Source organism: Stegastes partitus, unplaced genomic scaffold (assembly GCF_000690725.1).
Source record: "Stegastes partitus isolate 25-593 unplaced genomic scaffold, Stegastes_partitus-1.0.2 Scaffold956, whole genome shotgun sequence".
Lineage (NCBI taxonomy): Eukaryota > Metazoa > Chordata > Actinopteri > Pomacentridae > Stegastes > Stegastes partitus.
The window spans coordinates 74,706-92,885 of NW_007578687.1; the positions used below are offsets into that span (position 1 = coordinate 74,706).

The 18,180-nt window shown below is 40.7% G+C and overlaps 1 protein-coding gene across 2 annotated transcripts in view; it reads left to right on the plus strand.

Moving 5' to 3' along the window:
* The first annotated feature begins 13,106 nt into the window (after positions 1-13,106).
* fgd5b (FYVE, RhoGEF and PH domain containing 5b) overlaps positions 13,107-18,180 on the plus strand; it is a 29,096-nt gene continuing 24,022 nt past the window's right edge. For both annotated transcript variants that reach the window (XM_008294372.1, XM_008294373.1), the window contains exons 1-2: positions 13,107-13,173; positions 14,154-16,707. In XM_008294372.1, coding sequence (XP_008292594.1) covers positions 13,164-13,173; positions 14,154-16,707 — 2,564 coding nt within the window. In that variant the 5' untranslated portion in view covers positions 13,107-13,163. The remainder of the gene's footprint in view (positions 13,174-14,153; positions 16,708-18,180) is intronic.

Below are 18,180 nucleotides of genomic sequence, written 5' to 3' on the forward strand. Positions count from 1 at the left end.
CTGGTTACACAATTTATTTAGCAACAAAACTGCTTTTTAAAGCACTATTTAATATAAATGTCAATTAACAAAGTTTACTTCCCCATATTGGTAAAAAATACTTGCAATACACAGTGGTGTGGATATGTTGTCCATCAAGATTTTTTAAAAATTATTATCTTTTATGGGCTTTCTGCCTTTATTAGCAGGACAGTGGAGAGACAGGGAAGGAGGAGAAGAACTGGAAAAGACTTGCAGCAAATGGTTGTGGGCAGTAGTCGAACCCACAACCGCTGCGTCAGGGACTGTAGCCCCTGTATACAGGTTGCTGTCTTATCCAATTGATGCTTTTAAAGCATCCACTGTGGCTTTGTAGGTGTGGCATTAAGCTATTTGTTATTGCATGGCAGGTGGGTTATTAAGAGTAAATAATCTCTTTTATAAGACATCACTGAACAAAAAAAAAAGCTGTATCGACAGGNAATACTTAACAAATAAAACCCTTACAATCAAAATTCTACAAAGGTAAAGCACATAAGTACAGTAAAAAATGGAAATAAAGTGTCAAAAGTGACAGTAATCTTCAAAAAGATGTGTATAAATCTGCAGCTGAGCATAGAACCGTACAAATGCACTGTTCAAACTGGGATAAGTCATGTTTGGTAAAATCGACAGTGCCCGGCTGTTTAGGAAATTCTAGCTTAAAAAACAATTAAAATTTAATTACAGCATGAATTTGTAAGTATTAGAAACTTACAGATGGGTGACAAATTAAAGGAAAAACTTACACTAAATGTGTTAGGACATTACGTACTGCCAGAACATCTTTAATGTACTTCGACATTGATTCTTTATGTCTCTGAAATCTATTGGAGAGACGAACAGGATTCCTCCAAAACATGTTCTCTCATCCGGTGCTTTGATGATGGTGGAGGAGAGAGCCGTCTAACACATCAGTCCAAAATCAACAATAGATATTCCTTCGCTTTGAGACCCGGTGACTGTGAAGGCCACAGCATGTGATTCACATTATTTTATTCTCATCCACCATTCAGCAACCTCTTCAGCAAAATCTTTGGATGCAGGCACTCAGATCAGCATAAAACATGTTTCATTATAGAGTAAAGGTGATCACTCACAGCAATTCTGTCTTAATTTGCAGTGACCGTTCCCTCTTAGAGGACAAGTGAATGCAAACCACATCAGTAAAATGTCCCTCAACAGTATAACAGAGCCACTGGATTCCCCTTCACATATTGAAAATGAGGAATGACTCATCTGCCCATATCACTTTTTCTGCATCTTTTTTCTTTTGACCAGTTAATGTCTTTTTTTTCTTCTTTTTTTTTTTTTAACCATTGAACTCTTGTGTGCGTATGAGGTGTGTCAGAAAAGTTCCAGGACTGGTGTCACAAAAGATATATTTCAAACCCAAACTGCGATTTTTCCCCTTCAGACAATCAACCAGCACGTCTGCAAAGAGATCCTGTGGGGTTTGCTTCATTCAGTGTGTGAGAAGAGGTGAGAGTTGTGGCAGGACAAGTTGTGGCTGCTTCACCATGACAACACGCCTGCTCACAATGCCCTGAGCATCCGATAGTTTCTGGCTGAGAAGAGCATCAGCGTGCTGGAACAACCTCCCTACTCACCCCACCTGGCTCCATGTGATTTTTTCCTCTTCCCCAAGCTCAAGGGGGTCATCAAGGGAACCTGTTTTGAAGACGTGGACGACATCAAGACGGCTGTGACGACGGAGCTGCGGAGAATCCCGGAAGAATCGTTCCAGGAGTGCATGGCGGCGTGGCAGAGAAGGCTGGGAAAGTGTGTTAGACTCCAGGGGGATCACTTTGAAGGGGAAAATTTGTAGTTTGGATTTGAAATATATCTTTTGTGACACCAGTCCTGAAACTTTTCTGACAACTCTTCTTACTATAACATGCCTCTCTATTTAATTGTTGACAAACTGTTGCTGAAAGTCTGGTCATGACATCCTCAGTCACCTGAGGAAGAGTTGCTCCTTCACAAATGCAGGTGAATCCTTGTCATCAAATGTGTCGACTACGGTTTCCGACCCTGGTGAATGACTAAACTCAAAATGCAAAATGCTAGCATGATGCAGGAGTTTAAGGACATGTCTGTGGCATACAATTCAGTCTTTTATTTTCTTTACATGTACAGATTAGAGGAAAAATGTTATCTATTTCTATACACTGTTCCATGTATAGTTTCTGTCACTTTGGTCACTAACCAGTAAAGCAGTCATTGCGGCTGAGGCTCCTGCCATCTATGCTGCAACAATGAACCCTCTTTCAAAGCCACTTATATCTTTTCTTCTGCTCATCTTAATACAATATTAGAACAACTGGGCCTGCTCTGTATTTTTTTTTACATGCTGCAGAGCTCGACTGGGTATTAACCATTTAATTGTCCCATGCAGTGCACGTTTATGGAAGCTTCTGCATTTGTCTTTTATTCAGGTATTTCCTTTAATTTACTGCCCTTCTATATACATCTAGTGTTTAAACCATGTTTAGTAAGAAATTAGTTGAATAATGCCAGCCTGCACAAGAGTACTGTGTAAATACTGATTAAAAGCGGCAAAAGTCAGGTTTTAGTCAGGATCTATATACTACAAAATACATCTAAATAAGGTGCCGTAATGTATTTCTGAACGTTTGTGTTGAAATGTTTGCTGCAAAGATTGTTATTCTTTTGGTAAAAAGGTTTCGGTTTCCTCCAGTGATGAGCAGATTTTTTTTATCAGCTGGAAAAGCCTACTGCTGAATTCAGTACTTCTGCCTTAAAGAAGCAAGCTAATGTGTTTGAGATGCCGGAATGTGTTAAATGTCTTCAGTGTATACGCTTGTGTTCAGCTGAGCTGTGAGCTGGACGGCAGTTTGTCTCCTGGGCAGTGTATGTGTCGCCGCCCCACCCCCTGCTCCTCACGATGCTGGATAAAGATATTAGCTGGGCACTGTTGACACTGCATGAACACTCGTAATGGCCTCATAAATTTTGCTCATGTGAAAGGGGAAAAAGGGAGTGAAAAGGAAGGAAAGGGACTGCGGACTCATTGGCAGTCCACTCATTCTCTTGCCTGCTCTAAACCAACCAGCATGCGCTCTACCTGCAGTAAACAGATGCAGCAAATAGTCCTACAAGCAGCATTTGACACGTGTTTACATTACACTTCAGGGTTCTGGTTACACAATTTATTTAGCAACAAAACTGCTTTTTAAAGCACTATTTAATATAAATGTCAATTAACAAAGTTTACTTCCCCATATTGGTAAAAAATACTTGCAATACACAGTGGTGTGGATATGTTGTCCATCAAGATTTTTTAAAAATTATTATCTTTTATGGGCTTTCTGCCTTTATTAGCAGGACAGTGGAGAGACAGGGAAGGAGGAGAAGAACTGGAAAAGACTTGCAGCAAATGGTTGTGGGCAGTAGTCGAACCCACAACCGCTGCGTCAGGGACTGTAGCCCCTGTATACAGGTTGCTGTCTTATCCAATTGATGCTTTTAAAGCATCCACTGTGGCTTTGTAGGTGTGGCATTAAGCTATTTGTTATTGCATGGCAGGTGGGTTATTAAGAGTAAATAATCTCTTTTATAAGACATCACTGAACAAAAAAAAAAGCTGTATCGACAGGTCACACAGGCAGCCACATTTAGTGTAAGTCTGCAAAAATGTTCTCAGTTGACTCATTTGCTCATAATTATGCTAATTACAAAAATTGCAAAGGAGATACCAGTGTTTTGAGTGGATTAGAGTTTGAAAACCATAACTTGTTAGTTAAAAAGTGCTATTTAGGTGGAATAAACCTCTAAAACCGTAAGTAACTGGGCAGAATGTAGCATTTTGAGTGGAATTTGGCCGCACTATCCCCCACTTCAGTAGGCGGGATTGTGGTGAAAAACAAGGGTCCGAGAATTGAGGTCCTACAACTGCAGCTTATTGAACTGCAGACACATAGTTTTACCCGTGATATGCAGCATGTTGTGGCCCGGCAAAGGGAGTGTTTCTGTGAACCCTTGGCATTCTACTGAGGTGTCCTTACACCTCCTTGACCACTGATTGCTTTTTTATTCTTCCACATGAGAACAGTGAGTTCTAAGAGAATGATTTGTTTTGAGGCTTCTGAGATAAGCACCATGTCTGGGTTTTGCTTTGTTCTAGCAGCAGTTTCAGTTGCTTCTCCAGTTGGACTTTCTGCTCCCAGTCTTGCTATACCAGCAGGCCAGATGAGGTGGTTCTGATAGCTAATAAGTTGTGTTAATGTGGTTTCAAAGATTTAGAGTGTAAAAATGTCACTGAAGTTTTTGAAGTAACCTTATATGTTTGTGTTTACAATCAGTGGTTCTCTTGGTTTCATCTCTTTTCTAATCATAGCTTTCTACATGTATAAAGGTCAAATTAGAATACATATATTCCACACACACATAACCACATATACCACAGCTTCATTTACAGAAAAGGGGTCTTCTGATGTTGTTTTAGTCTTAGTATTTAAGTCTTACGACCCTCTGTGTGAGCCAGAGGTGGCTGATGAATATTAAGTAAAACTTTAAAATGTCAACCCATTGTGGTGAATTGGATGGTGATATGTGACAGTCAGTGACTTTGCCTAAATTAGATGCTGTAAAGGGAGGAGGCAATTTCTTGGCAGCAAAGATGTCACTCTCGCTCGCTCCAGTATCCCGTGGTCGTATTGATTGTTAGATCCTGGAGCTGTTAAGGGGCTACTTGCATCTCAATGTGTCCTTCAGCAGAAGATTAATGTTTCTTCTAGAAAACACACTCTGCTTTTCTTCTTCATTATTAATGAAACTTAAACGGCAGTTTGCCAAACCAAAGTAAACTACTTAATTAAAACGCACAGCAGTTCCACCTTAGACACCATCTTAATCAAAAAGCCACCACAAAAAAGCAGTAGGATGCACATTTATTATTTATCACTTACTAAACAGTTCTAGATGTATTCTCAAAGGAAACACTTAACATTTTAAGAAAATACACTTTTTTGCTTATTTGAGTATTACATTAAAGTGTTGATAAGACTTTCATGTCCCTGTGATGGATAGGAATCTGCATTCAACAGTCAGTTAGCTTCACACTAAGAGTAGACATAGGAGGAAACAACTATTCTGGTTGTTGTCTGCAGTAACAAACATCACCTACTAGAACCTCTAAAACTCATTAATTAACACATTGTATCTGATGTTAAATGAACAAAAACTGAAATGAAAAAGATAATAAAATATTTGTTGGGAATGTACATAATTATTTCTTTGCCAAACATCAGAGATTCCAGAAAGTTATTGCTTAAACACACAATTGTGTAACATGTGTATTAGTGACCTGTGGGTGTGGGTAGATGGATTTGTTAGTTTCAGAAACCCATAAACCATGTTGACAAAACTCCACATGACCTGTGAAGGTGCCCTCTGGTATCAAGTACCAAGAAGTTAGCAACACAACAAGGTTCAGTGTGCAGGATTTTAATTAATTTAATATCAGGAGTTACGTCTTCATTGGAGTTTAACTGTCACAGTCTTTGGTTTGTTTATTTCCTGTTTATTTCTAAATCCCCTTTCCTCATCTGTAGCTTGTGTTTGTACTTCCTTCCTTTGCCTATTTCTCTCATTTTTTGATGATCCTCAGTTGTACCTGTGTCTTATGTGTCTCCAGTGTTTTGTCTTCCCAATCAGTTAAAATACTTCTGTCTTTCCCTCCACATGTTACACTTAGTCCCTGTTCTTCAGGTTCTGTTTATTTGATTTCTGATTTTGGACTAGTTTCTTAAGTTATCACTTGGAATTTTAGTTTGTAATTTTCTCCAGCCGCCCTTTTGTTTGCGCCTCTTCCATCCTGTGTTACAACCTGTTCAGTAAGTTTATCAAGGTTTCTTTAGGTACTTTCACCTGCTAGTGTGTGGTGTGGGCATTTGGGTCTGTTTCCTCACCAATGCATTACAACAATTGCCTGCAAATAAGGATTTATTTGTGTTCTTTACCTTAGAATGAGTCCTACAAAGGGACTGTGTCCCACTGAGCCCACCACGTTGCACCATGTTTCTATGATAGACCAAAATTGACTAAACACCAGCTCTAGAGAGGACCTTTGGTGTTTTGGCATTTTTTAGACAACACCACAGGTCCACACTTGGAAGGGGAAGGTGAACCAAGGATTTTTTGGTTATTTGCAATTTGCCACCTGTCCACTAGTTGCCACTAAATCCTACTCTCTGCTTCTTTAAAGCTGCAGTGTAAGACATGTGCATGAACATCTTTTAGATTCATGCCCTTCCCAAATAAGATGACGCAATGCTTTTTAAGCCAATCAGTGTCAGGTAAACCTATCTGCATTTCACAGTATATCAGAGTTTTAAATCTGATCTGAGGTGACATTTCCGTGCTGACACATCAGTAGCAATGCATTTTTTCTCCAACCAATAATGACTGGTTTCCCAGAGCTACAAAGGAGAGCAATCATTGTGAATAAGGAGGCGATAGCATCCAAGTGAGACTCCAGATTTAAAAAAAAAGGAACTTGAAGTTCGGCCCCGTTGTCTGACCATAATAATCTGGACTCAAAGTTGCTTAGGTCACTACACCTTCCCATTTCTCCTGCATGCAACACTTTGACTACAAGAATGAAGATCTCACACCTTGACATGTTTATTGGTATGAGAAAATTCCCTTCATCTGTGAGTGCTCACTGGTGCATGTGTTGGACAGAAAACAGGTTTCTGTCTTTGTCTATTCGTAGATATCAGAGAAAAGTAAAGTTAAAGTCAGTGGATTACAGTGTAGCTGTAATGCAGTATCAGTATATGAATTTTGTCTGTTTGTAATTCTGCACAGTAGCGATGGTGAAAGTTGCTGTAGTGTTGCAACTACTCGTATAGCTCAGCAACATAAACAGCCTCAGACAGATTTAATCAAACAGAGCATCTGTTATTGTGAAACGCTAAACTTTGAAGATTGCACATTCTTCCTGGTTGTTACCCAGATTACAAAGTATAGCCCAATTCTTGTTGCAGATTTGCAGAATATTTGAATCTTGATGTTTTTACTGGGCTGTTGTAAGTTTACATTCACCACCACCTGAAAATCTGAACCTATTGTTCACTGCATGCAAATACACACACACACATTGATACGCTATTGGTGGCACACACACAACACTCAGGATGGAGGGTCAGCTCAGGTTAATCCAGTGTGGTTTTCACTGAAGTGTGCCATCGGGGCTTAGGTAAAAATGTTTAATAGACTTATTGCTTCCCATGAATTCTAAAGAACGTGATGGATCTCTTGTTCTGTTTCAATTAATTGATGTCACTAAAGCTTTTCATTTTCTTAAAGTGAAAGCCCATGAAGAAATATTAGTTCAATGTGCTCAGTTCTTTCATCTAAGGAAATATTTAAAACTGGTGTGCTATTATTGAAGGTAAAGGTATTTAAACTCCCAAAATCAGGACTGAATCATGAGACATTGTTGCCTCGTAGTCTGTTAAAAATATTTCCGTACAGTACAAATGACTATTGTTCATTGTATTGAGCCAAAGTGCACCTCTGTTACTGGTTAATATGTAAGTAAATTATTCTAAAACACAACTTTGAAACACATAAAGACAAAAAAAATATCTACAAATACATGATACTAACACAGATATTTTTTCTAACTTTTCTTCACATCAACAATCTTATTTTTGCAGCTTTCCTTTGTTAAAACTATTCCTATTGTACACTTCTTGTACACTATTGTACGAAAGTTCTCACAGAAGAACAAAAACAACCCTCCAGCTGTGTTTTCTTCCTCACCGTGATGCGAAGGGAAACTAAAATTAGATCGCCATGACATGAGAGTTTATTGCTGCATCCTATTGGCTCGAAAACATGACGGTTTAGAGGATTCAGTGTCGAAAACACAGAACAGGCAACAACACATTTCAAAGAAACATCCTGACTGTGCATCTCTATTTTTTCTGGGACCTACAAAAATAAGGTTATCTCTTTGTTTAGACATTTGCTGAAAGTAGGAATTGGTAACCCTTCCTTATGAGTTTGTCCTTATTAAACCTATAAATGTGTCCAATGTCAGTTGAACTAATTATTGACTGTTTTAACACCACAGTGCATTCATTAAAAAAAAAACAAAAAAAAAAACACCTAATTTGACATAACTCACATCATGAAAACCTAATGCTTACAAAACAAATTATTACCAAGTAGTGAACTCTTTAGTAATAATCAGTATATGAATAAAACAGTTAAAAGAAGTCAGTAAATTAAGTTTCTGCATTTGCTTACACATACAGACACAAAATGACATTTATTCCCAAACCTTGATGTCAAAAAGTAGAACAATGAGGCCCAGGTTGAAAATAACTGCAATTATCCTTTAGGTTTGGTGACTACACCCTCTGCGCTCTGGTTTTGCTGAAAGACTTGAAAACAGTCACAGGAAGGAGTATATCAAGATGGAGTTCCTTTTTTAAGCCCCAGTCTTATTGTTTCACCTCAGAGCAGGAGAGAGGAGCAGACGCACTCTTTCCTCGCCTGACGCAAACAGGAGACACAGAGATGGACCTCATAGTTCAAACTATACAAACTGTTTGTCTAGCCTATTATGAACAGGACTGTGTATATATGTATGACCTGGATCTCCATCTGTAGCTTGATTATTCTAACTCCTAATTAATACATTCACACATACGTTCTGATTTGAAGACGGATATAAACTATTGGATTGTAGTGCAGCAGACTTAAAGAATTCGAGAACACCACAAGAATCACATTAAGAGGCTATATCTAAAACTTTAAAGGGTAAGTGTAAAGGCATTATTTCTTATTGTGAACAAATCGAACAAAAAAGCCAACATTAAACTGATCCCAACCACGTATTTCTTATTCTTCCTTTAAAAACTATTAAAAACACTGAGCCGCATGTGTCACGTTCCTCTATTACTATAAACAAAGCACCGTTTTTTTTGAGTCAGTCCCAAATACACCATCCTGTTACAGTAATTCCTCGTTTCAGCAAGTTTTGTGCAGGTTCTCAAACTTCCTCTTCTGCTCATGCTATTGTGCTGACCTCAATGCTAAAGGATTTCAATAAAGCCCTTTTCAAATGGTTGATATGCAACATTGTTGGCTTTGTCAATGTGTTAAAGTGACGTATTCTGTCCTTCAGGCATAGGTCTCGTAACGTTTCTCACGGCTTCATGAAGAAAAAGCCACAGCAGTGATGGAGAGAGCTACAGTACGGGCGCGATATTTGCCATACACAAAACTATAACATCAAGCCTGTAATGCTGCCCATTGCGTTGTAATATTCAGCGTGACTTGTGTTGAAAGTGATATGGAAATGCTTCTCTGTCCGACCTACTCCCTTTTTGGAGTTACTGTCTGATGCTTCAGATATTTAATACACTTAGAGGAAAAACTCCTACACACTGCTGGAAGCAACAACCTAAACTTCAGCTCCTGTTAGCATTCTGTCCAAACACGGATTATATTTATTATTTGCAAATTCCATTAATCACATTGTTATTCTCGTTCTTCATATAAGTGAGTTTTTATTTTTAATGGACGTTTTCGTTTGTGATAGATATCAAATTGTAGAGCGAGGTGAATGGGGAAGGTGGTTGCTTTGTGCCAGTGTTGGTGCTGAAATGTGGAAAAAGCTCTTTTTCCAAACTGCTTCACACATATCCAAGTTGTATGCGCCTATGTGGTGATGTGCTCATTCATACATGAAGCCGACATGTCCAGAAGCTGTCAGGTTAACAGAAAGAAGTGCATGTCTGAAAGAGGCTAAAAGATCAGCTTGGCTGCTTTACTATTATTTGCCTCCCCACAACTCTGAAGCCTTGATTATACTCTGTAGCAGACACATAGATAGACAGTTGTGGACTCAGCAAACCTATTGTGCTACTTTCTAGTCAGTTCAGAGGACGTATTCTGTACTTGCACAGTAATCTAAATATTCTGCACAGAAACTCTACTGCAGAGCATGTACACTACTGTCCTTGTAACAGAGTCGCTGTGCTGACACAAACCACGCTCTCAGAGGGTTCTGCTTGGACTCTCGTAAACTTGGGGAGATGATGAAATTTGGGTTATGGGACCCTAGTGGACTTTAGTTTGTTTGCGGACATACAAAGTGTCACACTCGTCTTATTGATTGATAATGGTGCACAAAAAAATAGACCTTAAATTAATGCAATTTTCCCCTGATTCAACTGTAATTTTGCTAAAAACTACATTTCCTCGCTGTTTTAGAAACTGCCACAGACAGCTGATAACAAAAATACGTCAGCCACATTACCCTGTAGGCATTCTCATCATGCACATGTGTGTGAGGACAGCCACTCATCCCAAAACGTGTTCTCATATCATCCGTGTTTCCCAGAGGATCTGTCAGCACTGTTTGGTGCTACAGCCCGCAGAGCTCACCTTCCTCCCCTGTATTGACTCAGTATGAAAACACAATTATTGCACCAACAAAAAAGGGGTCAAAGGTGCAGCCACATAATGTTTTCCAATGAGCCGAACACTTTGTTAGTGACAACCCTATTTATAGACTCAATGAGAGCAGCACTTTTGCGGTGCCTTTGATTTAAGTGACCGCGTTTCTGCGTTTCCTTTCTCAGGTTTTGTGTTGACTTGGTGAAACGCTTGCAATCATATCTCAGCATCTGTAGACTAATGTGTGTAGGATTGCCTGTAGTAGCCGGGGATTGATTTTTTAATAAGAATACAGAAGGTAAAGAGGCTCTTCATCATTGTGCTGTACTGACACGTCAAAACAGAAAGCCTGTGTTGGCTGGGAAAGTTCCATTACCTCCTCCATTTATTTAATTGTCTGAATTCTTTGTATGTAAATTTAGCCACTTTATAATGCCCTCGATGGAACGAATGAAGCAGTGTCTGTGGCATGTCCATTACATTTACTAACAACTTGATCATTACTGTTGCATGACTCTCCAGCTGACCAGTATGATGCAAAATGACGATGATCTGTAAGTGTTAATGTAGTGAACTAGTATCTGCTGAGTAGTCATGGATTAGATGTCACCACAATAGAAAATGGATTCATGCGTCACTGCATCTCAGGTTCGGAGTCAAAACAGCCTTCATTCTCCCCCTTCATTCTGTTGCACAGATTCCCCACATGACCACCCCCTTCCTAATGTTGCTGTTTGTTGCTGTGACACACAGTTCACATATTTTTTTAGTGTAATAAATCCTCACCAGCTGACCACAATTCGGGAATAAAAATAGCTTCCCTTACTTCACCGCCGGTGAGTCACAGTTAATGCACTGAGGGGTTAAATGATGTCCATGAGCTGCTGAGGATGTGAAGCTGGGCTGAGCAGGAAACAGGGATAGCAGCTTCCTGTTTTGTAAAAAAAAAGAGCCTGTTGTACAGCAATCAGACAGACTGATGGGCGTGCAGGGAAACAAGGCTGATTTATCAATGCAAGAGGGCTGATTTAAGATCGCAAATATAGGTTATGTTCCTACGAATTATGCCTTTATATCCTAATAATATCTCCCAACTGGGATCTGCGAATGTGCTGCATTGTTCTCACCTTACCATAACTTAAAGAAATTACATGCCATGTTGGCAAAACTTTACAATAAAGGTACAAGTCCTATACTTGAGTAATGCTTAACTAATGTGGGACTCATGATAATTTAATGCATTAATAACTGCAGGATGTATCATGAAATCATGTTGCTTCACCAATAACTATCACCAGAAGTAATCATCTCACACTTAACAGATCATCAGTAAGGAAGATTTATAGATCGTTGCTTCATACGCAAATCAATAGTAGCTGATTTTCAGTTACATAAAAGTCTATTGACTGTAGTTGCTGTGACTCTCTAAAAGCACAACAGCACCTGTTCTCATTGAAATATGATGCAATTTTTAAAAAATCTGTTTGTCAGGTGAAGGCATTTGCACAATAAATACAAATATGGTTACATAAATCAACCTTCATGTTGCTGAAATCTAGAAATCTAGCTAACTTGATCACATGTCAGTTATAGTGTGAAGTAACTGCGAATTTGCATTTCTCACCTGATGATCTATTGAATCTATTGAATGTGAACTAATCACATAGCAATAGGAATTCACGATACATCCTGCATTCAATCATGCATAAATTCACCTTGAGTCACATGTCAGTTAAATGTTCCTAACTGTGTGATTTGTACCCTTATTATAAAGTGTTACCACAGTGTTCATCAGTTGTAACACATGATTTTATTGAAGATAAATGAATTATTTAATAGTGTTTTATGGGCCTTTGGGTTTCCACATTGTGTCAATTCCTTTGGCTGCTTTCTATTTGACTAAATTACAAAGCATGGGCCTACAAATGTTGGTAATTCATTGATCAGTAGAGAGCCACAGTGTGTAAATAAACCATTAAATAAAGGATTTCTATCTTCCAAATTAAGTTTTACATGTTGGTAGTCAAACACAACCACATCCCAATAGTTGTTCCTGTTAGTGTTTTGTAATTTGATGTAAATCATTAGTAAGTCATTTATCAACCAGTAACAAATCCATGAATTTCAAACCCTTATGTAAAGAAGAAAATTATGTTTTCTTTACTAGAAGTTATTGTATTCACGTTAGACATTTCGCATCCTCGTGTAAAATTCTTAACTGGTGTCATTATAAATCAAGGTGATGTTTGTAGCAACTGCGTCGCTTTAATCTCATCAAAAACCCAAATCACCTCCTCTGCAGCCTTCACATTTCCCTGTAATACTCCAACAACTAGGCTACAGTAGCGGACTGAAATACTAATCAGCCTCGTATTTGTTTTACAGGCGGATGTTACCATTTGGACACCTGACTGAAGCTGCTGCTGTTTGGGATCCTGCGGGCTGGAATGGATCGAGGTCTTTCCGTTTAGTTTCCAGTCGCGTCCTGCGCGCTGTAGGACGCACAGCGATCAGCTGAGCAGCGTTTCCCTCACAGAGGAGGACGGACTGAGCTGGGCTCAGTCTCTCTCTCTCCCTCTCTGTTTGGACAATTTAACAGAGTTTTATCGCGGGCTCCGTTTTTTTATTTTTCACATGTTTTTCCAAAGTGTCCTGTATTGTCGGCTGTAGTCGGAGATGTTGGAGATGTTCGCTGAGCAAAGATGAACACAGGTGAGCTCTTTGATTTTAAAGTAACTGATCACATGAATGACCTCACTTTGTATTTGCTCATTAGTAGCCTGTTCAATTTTCTTTGAAAAGCGGTAATTGAGTTGTAATTTTAGTCATATCTTTTGATATTTCTGCTCCTTTTTCCTTCATGTCCCAGTAAGTGAATCCAGCGGCAGCAACAGGATGTGAAGCAAACTAAAGTGTCCTTAACGCAGTTTTTATTCATGTGAGAGGGCAGTGGAGTGTTGATAAATTATGCACTTGATATCCTGCTGATAAAAAAGAAAGATAACAGCGTGATTTATTAAAAATGAGGCTCATTTTAGGTGTGAAAACTTAAGTAAACTGGTTAAATTCTCAGCCAACCCAAGCTTCCCTTTATTAAATAGTATTTTTTATCTATTTTAGTTTTGGGTTTGGATAGTCATAATTGTCTCATTTCAGTTCCTTCCCTAAAGTGATCATATTTTATGCAAGAGTTAAATGTATTTCATATACATGGATTACACAATTGTCCCTTGCTGTGTATAAAGTATTCTTCTTAAAGCAGTAAAGCAGCCTGACAGGGGTTTCTCTCAATTGAATCGCAGGAAGTGAGTCAGGGAAATCCCTTAGACTTTTCTGTATTCTTTCAAGAGGGGTGTTAAAGCGCACATTGCTCATTTTAAGCCTTTTATTTTATATGTATAGAAGCATATTTTAGCAATTTGAGCAGCTACACTGTATTTTTGGGAAGCATAAGCCCCCAGCTAACTTGTACTGGTTGGTACTACAGATTGACTGTTTGTTTTTTGAGAATTATTGTGAAGACAATGATCAAACTGCGTCCTTGCAGATATCTAAATATGACACACACCATTACAGTTTTATTATTTGTGAATATTTGAGCAGTTTTAGGTCACAGGGACACAATACAAATGACCCGTAAGCTATTTTAAAGCGCATAATCTTACAGTTTCCTCTTCCTGTTGTTCTTTCAGACTGCACCAAGCCTTCTGTTGCTCCAAAGCCAAGATTTGTTTGTCACGCCAGCCTGAAGCGGCCCCCTCTCATGTCTGCAGCCAGGGGTCCTAAACCTTCTATAGCCCCGAAACCTAAAGTCATCCTGGAGCTTAATGGCAACCAGGGAGACTGCAGTAATGGCAGTCTGACTTTAGATGGCGAGGTCGATGAAGACTACGAGACAGAGAACGGTCCAAACAAAGTGATTATAGACACACTTCCAGCGGAGGAACGATTTAACGCCTACATCCTCAAATCACCACAAACCAATTTACAGATGGTGTCACAGGGGCTGGAGGACGGAGAGGTGACAGAGGAGGAGAAAGAAGAAGATGTGATGCAGAAGATGGATGAAGACTGGAAATCAACTGATAGCGCCCGAAGTGAGGAAGCCGACTCCCTGGAAATACTTTGGGTGAGTGATGCGAGACTCACGGGTGACTCGGAGGAGGCGGTGGAGATGATCGACAGTGACATGACGGAGCACATGGATGCTGAAGGTTGTGATGCGGGCGAGGCGCTGGCTGATACAGATGGCCTCTCAGTGGGAGACTTCTCTGTTAATAGCATTGATGAGGATGCATGCAGCTCTTCTGCTCAACATCAAGATGTGAAGGAGAAACAGGAAAACATCCGAACCAACGAGGACAGAAGTACAGCAGATGATTTAACCGAGTCTCTTACAGATGAGTCAGGTCTCCTCGTTAAAGAAAACATTGATACCCAACATGTTTTTGTCACAGAAGAAGAGAAAGAATCAGCCGCTGACTGTGGTTTCACTTGTAACATCCTGAAGTTGAGGTGTGGCCATAAGATGAAGGAAAAGGGTGAAAACCTGCAGAACATTTGTTTTAATGATGTCGTCCCCGAAGACCAGAAGCAGGTCTGTGATGCCATTAAGAAACATGCTGCCTTAGAGGCTGATCCAGCGCATGAGCCTTTTTACATCTCTTCAGAGGACATTATTAACAGAGAGTTGATGCCAAGGACTGACAAAGCTTATGGATTACTGGAGTGTACACACACGCAAAGTCCTTCCAAAAACTGCAGTGGAGGATCATCCAGGAACTATCAGGAAACAGCAGAAAATGGACAAATAGAATGTGTGGCCTCTGAAGGTTTTGTAGGTATCGCTGATGGTGACGAGATCAAGGTAAGGACGTGTCTGAAAAGGACGTCTGTCCAAACTGAACAACGCAACGCTCCTGCCGTGGGGGATGTGTTGAATCATTTTGACTGCCAGCCGAGGTTCAGGCAGGTCTCCATCTCAGTGCCAACAGACACTGACACTTCGCTGACGTCTTCTCTGTCAGAAACCCAGCTGCTGTCCCCAAATGACTCTGACGTCTTCCAAGACGAGGATGACCTGGAGGGTCACATTGTGCCGTTTCTGGATGACACCACCGATACGGAGCAGGACAGTGATGAGCATGTTTATGAGGAGCCAGGTCGCAGTTTAGAGGCTGGAGGTGCTTTTCCTTTTGACAGAAGGGTCACTGGGATTCGATCCAGCTCTCTGTCGCAACGCAGTAATAATCGTGTGGAGGATTTGGGAGTCCAGTTTATTCAAAAGCCCTACATGAGTGGATTTGGACAACCTGCATTGAGCAGCAGCCCTATGTTGAGCTCAATGCGGCACAAGAGCTACTCTAAACCTCACTATTTGGCTCTGTACCCTCGCTCCCTCTCCATGGAGGGACAGGACATGCCTCTGGGTGTCTACAGGGATGGATCTCCAAGACAGAGAGGTGCCCTCTGTTCGTCTGAAAGCTTCTCCAGGTGCTCGCCCCTGTCGTCCAGCGCCGTATCCACCCCTACATCTGTGGTGGATATCCCTCCTCCATTTGAGCTTGCCTACATCACCCAGAGGCCCATTACAAAGAGTTCTCCCTCACTTCTCATTGAAGGAGACTCGTCAGAGAAAAACAGGAAAAAGAAGTCATCAATTAAGCGCTTCCTGATGCTTAAGTTTAAGTGGAAAACAGAAAACAAGCAGGTGGTAGATGTCAACCCATCCTCCTTTAAGTCCTCAGCAGAGTCCAGCCACCACCACACACCCAGCAGACTGCTGGACTTAGATCGACGCAGCATCAGCAGTTCTCCGCAGCTCAACTCTCGCTCAGCCAGCACACCTCAAACTTCACCTGAGACAGCCTCCCCCTTCTTGTTCTACAAGGAGAGCAAAAGGAAAGGGAACGCCGTGGCCTTCCTCAATCGCAGCGTTGTCCGGGTGGAGTCCTTCGAGGACCGCTCTCGTGTGCCTTTCACACCTCTTCCCCTGACCAAGCCTCGCTCCATCTCCTTCCCCAACACAGATACCTCCGACTACGAGAATGTTCCCGCTATCAGCTCGGACTATGAGAACCTTCAGGTGCCACAGCGGAGGCCCGTTCGGCAGGCACCGTACACAGACTTCTTTGACCGTCCGTTCCGGGTGTTGTCCTCTGCCAACGAGACGGACGGTTATGTGGACATGAGCAGCCTTCCTGGGTTTGAGAAGAAAACTCAGTCACCTGACCAGGAGACAGAAAGGTATGTGAACAAGACGAAAGCTGCGTTCCAAATCGCAAACTGTTTTCTTTTTCTTTAAGCACATACTGCAGCTGCCTTTACAAAGCATATACAGTTTTATACAGTATGCATACAGATGGGAAATACTACTTTGTCATAATATTGTGCCTTAAGCTTTGACTGTCACAGTCTGAAGTGCGAAATCAGCTGTCATCTGTCTCTGTAAGCACAAACTTATTTATACTCTTGTGAGATAGTGTGACACATGTGACATAACTGCACAGAGGATTGTGGGTCAGAATGGCCAGAAAAGCCAGAAAATTTGACCAGATGTAGTAAGACATTTCGGTATTTTGCCATACTACATTTGACAGTGTTAGGACGTACTAAATATTTTTCTGGCATACTGTATAACATCGTAGTATGTATAATGAACTAACCCTAAGTGTCTACTGCCAGGCCAGCACCTCTGTGAGGATGTGTTTTTCCAGAGTGTTACTTTGAGTTAAATGCTAATGTCAGCAGACTAATCTGCCCATAATCACAATGCTAAGGTGGTGATACTAACCTTTTTTTTTTACCATGTTGTCAGCACCTGAGATACCACTGAAAAAGTAGAACTTTGGCCCTATGATAGTACCAGAAAAAAAAAAGTCTAAATGTCCCCAAAATCACAAGATTTCATCATCTGGGCACCATGAATCACTGTATCAAGTTTGATGTAAGTCAATCCAATACTTGTTGATATATTATATATGTTAAAACCAAAGCAGTTGACTGACCTACGTACAGAGCAAAGAGCTACACTGCCATTAAGGCTAATACTCATATCAGTGTATAAGTATGTACTCATGAAGATTGATGTTGCTGGACATAATATTAGTGAGTCTTGCCACTTTTTGCACCGAGCACAAGCCTTCTTTTTATTACATCTCCGCCACTGTGTATGTTTAACAATGTCCCCAGGGAGAGGGATTTACAACTATTTATTATGTAGAGTCCCCTGATGCTGTGATCGCAGCAGACATGGATGTGGTGGTCAGTTGTGGAGAGGAAGCTTCCCTCTTGCCTTGCGGTGAGATTTAATAAACTCCAGCTGCGATGTGTCTGTGTGTCGTTGGGGCATGTTAGGTGGGAGAGGAGGAAATGCAGGCGTAGGGGTGGTCTCCTCAGATCTAAGTGAAAACAGGCTGGTCTCATTCATAAATCATCTGTTTAGGGGCAGGAACAGGCTCCTCCTGGGCTGCTGTTGTAGGTAGAGGCTCTCGCGTCCCTGCTGTGGTGCTATTTGCTGGTATGATCAGCCATGCTGGGCTGACATTAACCCATCCCCCCTGCATTCCTGCTGGCTGTGCCCATATCATAAAGGCTGCTCGAGGTGATTAATAGTCAGAGGATTTTGGAGTCATTGCTCATCTCCAGCCAGTCAGGAACAACAGGCTGAGATACAATCTCACTGTGTTCAGTAGTCAGCAGTTGTTCACCATGAAGCTT